General features: G+C 33.7%; 1 protein-coding gene across 1 annotated transcript in view; it reads right to left on the bottom strand.

Moving 5' to 3' along the window:
• LOC140444186 (A disintegrin and metalloproteinase with thrombospondin motifs 12-like) overlaps window positions 1–7686 on the bottom strand; it is a 141553-nt gene that overhangs the window by 70132 nt on the left and 63735 nt on the right. Inside the window, exons 6-7 of the mRNA XM_072535912.1 lie at window positions 2973–3122; window positions 7–153 (exon numbers count right to left, since the gene is read on the bottom strand). Of these exons, the coding sequence (XP_072392013.1) occupies window positions 7–153; window positions 2973–3122 (297 nt within the window). The remainder of the gene's footprint in view (window positions 1–6; window positions 154–2972; window positions 3123–7686) is intronic.

The following is a 7686-nucleotide window of genomic DNA, read 5'->3' as shown; positions in this document are numbered from 1 at the left end:
TCTTACTCGAACAAAGCTGTCATAAATCCTCTGCTACACGTAGACCAGCGTGTAGTAAACATATGAACGTAGGGAGCCATAATATAATAAGACTCATCTTCTGCTTGTGATGGACAGGCAGACTCGCCCTCGGTGTCATGGGCACATCCCATTCTAAAAAATAATGGTTTCTATATATCTTTTAGATGTATTACATAAAATAAGTTAATTAATTAGAAATTAACACGAGATGTACAAAAATTTAACATAAGTAACTCGATTTTAAAATTAATTATCAAATAAAAATGGATTTTTTATTTCACTGACAACAAAACATGTAAGATTTTTGAAGTTAGAGGCCCTACATCTCGACTGGTCCAACGAAGACTGTAGTAACTCAAATTTTCCACTTTTTGAGTTATGAGCGCAAAACAATAAAACATAATGATATGTATCTTCCCCAGGAAAGAATCGTATTTCAGTAAACGTAGTTATGCAACCAATATTACGTGTAAGAGTTTTATAGTATCTCCGATTTATGAAAAACAACCGTAGAAAATCATCGTATCTTGAGTTACAATAGTCTTCGTTGTTATCTGAGGCGATAGCATAGGTATCGTAACATGAGTTACTACGGTATTCTGCGTTAGTTTAAGGTTATGTTCAAAAGTTTAGTTTTGTTATAATTGCCATAATGTGTTCCAGAAGTGAGTTAATATTGGAATTAGCTGAGAAAGCGTATAAAAACACTCAAACGGATATTTCTTATCGTTCTTTTGAAGGTAAATTTATAATAAACTTTATTTAAAATAATAACAGCAAAGTAAAAACCTACTTATTTTTTAAGGTAAACATATTGCTGAAAGTATTGTAGAAGAAAGCAAATACAAAAAGGCGAATGAGGATCCTGGTGACCACGAGATTGATATTAATCCTGAATGTTCTACAGGTTGGTTTAAATTCCACATGAAAAAATATTACGTAGGCATTTACCTCATTTTTGTTTAATTTAGTAAGCTTCGAAGAGAATGAAGCCAATAGGAATGAAAATGAAATAATTGAGAAGGAAAGCGATGAGGAACCATTTCATGCAGACTCTAATACTGACCCAGATTACATTCTGACAGAAGACAAAAACATCCCTGAAGTAATAATTGAACCTAATAAAAATATAACTGAAGCAACCACAAATAGAAAGAAAAGAAGCAGAGGCAATATAGAGAGAGTAAGTAGGAAAAGAATTAGAGACGTTAGTAAGTGGGCGGATGAAAAATCTAAAACAAGTCTAAACCTGGGACTTGAACTTGAAAATCGAAAAGGTATTCAAATTAAAGGAAGACAGATGGGTGCACCATGCGCAAACACATGTAGACTAAAATGTGCTACCAAAATAGCTAAAGAAGATAGAGACCTTTTTTTCAATGAATTTTGGAAGTTAAAAGATCATACGAGAAAGTGGGATTTTATTGCTCGTCATGTGAGACAGGTTGCCAAAAAACAAGTAACTATTACTGCAGAACAACGGTCTCGAAGAAATTACTCTCGAGAATATTACTTCTACATTTGCAATGAAAAACAACGTGTTTGCAAAACTATGTTTTTGGAAACCCTTAACGTTTCAGAAACTTGGATCACTACAGCATTAAGGAAACTGAAAGATGGTGGATCATTAGAGGAAGATAAACGTGGAAGGATAGGAATCGTTTTGTGTTTCGATATTTGCTTTTGCTGCTGCTCATTTTCATATTGATATTGTTCACAGATTTCTGGAAAAAGGCCACACTCAGAACGAGGGTGACAGTATACATGCTGTTATCGAAATGCAAAGAAAAGGCAATCGGTTATATATGTGCCAGAACAGTTCGTTACATTAATTAGAATGGCTAAAACTACAGGAACAGTTTATGATGTTACGGAAATGTCCCAAGATAATTTTTTTAATTTTAAAAACTGACATACCGAGAATTGGAAACTTGACAACGAAAAGAAATCAATAAAAGTTAGCAAAATACGAGAAATAAAATTTTCGCATGAACATGAAAATTCTATAATGTTTAAATACGAATTCGATGATGGTTTAGAGGTTGTGACATAAAATTAAATCGAAAATGCAGAGGACGGCCTTCCACTACTATCAAATTTCCACCGAAACTGTATGATGCACCATTACCAATTGACGAAAAAAAGCTAAAAGGATTACTGTGGCTGTGTAATACCGGCAAAATACCCACAACGTACAATGGATTTTATAAAAATCTTAATTCAAAGAGTTATGTACCTCCTAAAGGTCGAGCTCGAAGTTGATTCAGTTGAGAGCGAAGAAGAGTCGGATGAGGAAAATTGAATTAAAATATAAAACTGCAAATTATATCAGTAGCTTCTTCAAAATGTAGCATTTTATATAAATAAAGTTAGGAAACAAATAATTCTGGTATTTATTACTTTAAAAATATCTCCATCGAAAACTATAGTAACTCATTCAAAAGTCACTTATGACCATTTCTGTCTTAAATCTGTTTTACCCTTGTAAGATCATTATTAATAGTATCACTTAATGCTATAAAAACATCCATTTAATAGATTCATGAATTTTGGTAACAGTGTAAATACATTTTTATAATTATCTCAATTACATAAAAAATGAGTTACTACAGTCTTCGTTGGACCAGTCGACTATACTAAATAATTACTAAAAACATATTTCAGCCAGAGGTGCAAATTAGAAGTTGTGATTACTTGCAAATATTTTCTGGTTGAACTCAAGTCTCATAATTTATGTCTTCAAATCAGACTAAAAAATTGTTTTAGTTTAATTTGTTTTAATTTGATTCAGGCATGTTGCTGGGACTCTACAGCTGGGTAACTACAAATATTAATGAACTGAAAACGTAGTTTGAAATGGAGTCACACGAGCAACCAATTCATTATTTTAAGTCTTTTATGCTGAAAGTAGTTAAAAATTTTGATAAAAAACTTATTTCAAATATACGCACACATGTCCAATTTCGTGAGTGACAACGATTCCTAACGTTAAACCACCGTCTTCATTAATGGCACAATTTTCTTGTTTCGTACAAGCTGCAGCGACGTAAGCCAAACCCATGAGTCCACAATCCTTGCCTTCATCCGCACATATGTCGTACCTGAAATAAAAGAGCAAACGGCATTGTTTTGTTGTAATTAGTTGTAATTATGTTGTGTAAATATAACCAAAATTCATTGGTTGAGTTCTAAACTACGGTTTTCAAAGAGTAACAGCTTATGTGTTTAGAAAAAATAATATGAAGGTTACAAAACACTACCACTGGTTCAATATTTAACAAATCAGTGTAGATCCTTGCCTACGCTGATGATACCAATATTGTTGGGAAAACGAAAAACACTGTACGAGAGGAGTGGGTAGTACCAAAAGAATCGGCTACAAAAATGGGTTTAATAATAAACACCAATAAATCCTATGGCCAGTTATTATAGAAAACAACGTCATCGAAGCAATTAGCTAGATCCAGATAGCGCCTTAAAGATTAACCGTCCGAATCGTTGGCAACTAATCCAACGGGTACGAAGGGACTTTTAGAAAAGATTATCTAAAGAGTATATTTATTCTCTTTAAGAGCGATACAAATGGCATAGACCCGTCTCTCACCAAAGGTTCTCTTGTTCTTATAAAAACTAAACAACAGCTTCTTCTTCGTTGGTATTTGGCCAGAATCACTGAGTTACATTGCCTGAAGAGATGCTGCAACGTCCGATGGTCAAAGTACGCCCACTACCTAGTTGTCATTAAATATTCTTCATTCGAACTTCATTCTGTTATCAGTATATTTATATTTTATTGTTAATTTTTTACAGTTATAATTTTATTTGTTTCAAAACCATTCGTTTTCAGATGGGGAGTATGTTTGGAAAATTATTTATTATTTATTTATATTTTTTGTTTTATTATTCTTAATAATTATGACAATAACATATGACCTAATTTAATCGCTAATTTCATATCTTTAAATATCTCATGACAAAATTGGCTATATTTATATTTCTCTCAACTCTGAGAATTATCTACATGCTTCTGCGGATGCACTTCAGACATCTGGGATACCTTTTGTTTTTTAGTGGAAGACTATTGTGCATCAGTCTGGCAAAATAGTGCACATACCAATAAAAGTCGATTTCCAACTTAATCAAACCATAAGAACAATCACTGGAAAAATAAAACCAACTCCAGTGAGATGGCTCCCTATTAGGAGTAATATTGTTCCACCACATCTACGCTGTACAGCACCATTAGTGAAAGAGTACCAGAAAACTGTAGCCAACGTACAATTACCAATCCATCAAGATATACCACACATCACAAAAGAGCACCAGCGAGTGATATCTAGAAATCTTCGAATTAGAACTGCCCGAAAAATTATATTTATGATATACATTGGCAATGGTTAACAAGATGGATGCCAACAATGGAATCAAAATAAATCTGATATCTACCTTAACTTAAAGATTTATGGGATCAAATCTGCCCCGGTCCACCTGGGCGAGGCTTATTCTCATACGTACGGGAGATGGTAAATGTGCTGATTCGCTGTACGAATGGGGTTGTGTGGACGGTTCACAGTGCGATTGCAGGGATCACCTAGACAGACCATAAAGCACTGTGTTACAGACTGCCCAAATCGTGCCTCGTGGAAAACTCCAGTACTTTGTTGAATGTTCTCCAGCAGCAATTGAGTGGCTGTGTAAATTAGACAATAGTATTTAATTTTATTTTATTATAGTATTTGAATATGTGTATTTATCGTACTGTTAAAATCCATATGCTTAATAAATAAACTTACACGTCTGTGGAAAAGTCATTAATTCAGCGCAAAACACTCGGGTTGAGAGTTTTAAAGATTAAAAATAATCTAATGTATTATGCCTCTTAAAGGATGCACTCGACTTTTGAAATAAATAGACCCAGGCACTTCCACATAAATAGGGTTCCGTTTTTATGAAGAGAGAAGAACTGAACAATCATTCGCGGTACAGTTGCGAAGCGTCAAAATATCCTAAGAGCTCTTGTTAACGACAACGGTCAACGGGTCGTTTTTGACACCGTCCCGTCGGCCGTTGCTCAGTGTCTTTCAGGTTCTTATGAATGTTTGTTCACGCAACGGCAACCAACCCGTTGGTTAACTTTTCACCGTCTACGTATCCAGTCCCCCTCGGCAAGACGTTCGACGGGCCGGTACCGTGAACCCTCAGTGAACCTTTTTAGTTTATGGAAGTGTGTTAACGGCGTTGGGCGAGCATCCGTTGTTTCAATAAATTTCTTCCTTTGTTGCCGCTAAAATATGGATTTTGATATGAAAATTTTAATAAGTGCGGTAGAAAATCGACCTGTGTTGTGGGATAAAACCACGGAAAGCTATAAAAATAAACAGCTCATGTATTAATTTAATTTAATCAGCGTTTTAATTTATCATGTACTATTCCTAACAATTTGCGGAAAGTTTCTTGACCCATTCGGAAGTAATTGAAGAATTTTGTTTCGTCTTTTTTCAATTCTTCGTAAAGTGTATGGAAAGTACCATACTTTTCTCTTTCTAACAAAATAGGATGTATCCATATTTTTCTTTTACGCTTCTCCCGTTTCTTCTGCATTTTTTATACAAATAATACGCTAGTATAATTTTTTGCTTTGACGACAACATGATTTGCGTGCACTTGTTACTTTAAAACTGACGATATTTCGGAGATTCGATACTGTCAACGGACGCATTTCCCTTGAAATTTATGAACCGTCGACACGGGTACCCGTTTAGCATCGGCCCGTTACCCGTTGAAAAAAACGTTCGTTAACAAGAGCCCTAACTTTCCGCCGATATTCGTCGAAGATATCATTACTACACGACACACACAGAGAGTTTCGACTACAATATTTAAAAGAGGTAAGTGTGTTTCTTTTGTTCGAATAATAATTTATGAGTAATGCCAATCGATTTTTTTCTTATCTATAACCATATATATTTTATTTAATTTTTTACGACTTTAATTAATTCACCAGCTTTTTTAAATATTTCCACATAAACAATATACTGAAATATTGTGGAGCAGCAATGACAGAACAATTAACAACATTAATTAATAAAATTATAAAATACAATAAAATACGGTAAGAATACAGAACGAGCGAATTAATTATACTATTCGAATAAGGAGATAAAAAACAGCCAGAAAACTACAGAGGTATAAATTCGTTAAATACTAAAAATTTATACAACTAAAATACAACTGCTAATAAATCAGAGCACAAGTTTAGCAAATGAACAACAGGGTTTTCGTAGTGGAAGATCGTATACTGATTTAATATTCATTATAAAGCAAATTACTAAGAAACCACTAGAGTATAATAAACCAGCATTTCTGTGTCTGATTGACCTAAAGAAAGCGTTTGACAGAGTAAGACCCAAAAAACTTATCCTTCTTCTGTATAATAAAGAAGCTCCCCTAAATAATATAAAAACTTTTGAAAACATCTACCAAAACAACAAAACAGAAGTCAGAATAGATGATGGGCAACTTACAGAACCTATAGAAATAGGCAGCGGAATAAGACAAGGAGATTCATTCAGCCCCATGCTCTTCAATTTGATCAAAGATGAAATCATCAAAAGCATTAACAAAGGAAGAGGATACAGAATGGGAAAGAAAGAAATAAAAATACTCTGTTACGCAGGCGCAATATTGATAGCCCAAGATAAAGATAGTCTGCAAAGACCTGTCCACAGATTTAACATAAGAGCAAAAGAATTTAATATGACAATCTCATCTCAGAAAACTAAAATAAAATAGTAGTCAGCAAAGAATCAACCAGATGTAAAATATAAATTGATGGCATCAGTATTGAACAACTAATGGAAATAAAATACTTGGAAATTACACTTTCTAGCTATGGAGAGCTGGACAAAGAAGTGAAAGATCCAGTACAAAAAGCAACTAGACTGGCGGGATGCCTTAATAACACTATATGGCGAAACAGACACATTAACTCTGAGATGAAGTCAAGAATTTATAAAGCCAGTGTAAAACCAGTAATGACATATTCCTCAGAAACAAGACCCGACACAGCCACAACGCAAAGGCTACTGCAAACGACAGAGATGAGAGTACTGCGAATAATTATCGGACGACCGCGCAAAAGATGGAGTTACAACCTTCATAGAGGTATTAATCCACCAATGAAAACAAGTAAAATTGCTTAAAAAGAGGAAGAAAACAAAGAGGTAACATTGAGCAATCAATTTATTTTTGTAATCAACAACATCATTGACTCAAGAACGCTTGCAATTAAAATATATAGAGCATCTACAGATTTATTTTCACTAAAATAAAAAAAAAACCCAAAAATCTTTCTGTTATCTGACTAATTTTGTTAACAAAACGGATTGTTAAAATTCACTGTGGTTTTTCGGTTATAAGTATCAGTAGTATCGTCCGCTAGTGTAGAAAAAAATTGAGCTTCAATTATTTCTCTTGAAATTTCATTTTTTATGAACCAAATCAGCAAGACAATCTATTAAATCATTTTGTATTATTTTTCACAAACTCGTGAACAGACCTTCTATTTTTTTAATATGATCCTGGATTTCCTTATTGCGTTTAACCATTTTTTTACACTAGCTGATGAATTTTTCAAATCTGTGAAAAAGTGAAGTTCTAAAATTA

Source organism: Diabrotica undecimpunctata, chromosome 6, assembly GCF_040954645.1.
Source record: "Diabrotica undecimpunctata isolate CICGRU chromosome 6, icDiaUnde3, whole genome shotgun sequence".
NCBI classification, from domain to species: domain Eukaryota; kingdom Metazoa; phylum Arthropoda; class Insecta; order Coleoptera; family Chrysomelidae; genus Diabrotica; species Diabrotica undecimpunctata.
Note: the sequence above shows the minus strand (reverse complement) of the source record. Positions and strands in the feature narration are given on the sequence as shown.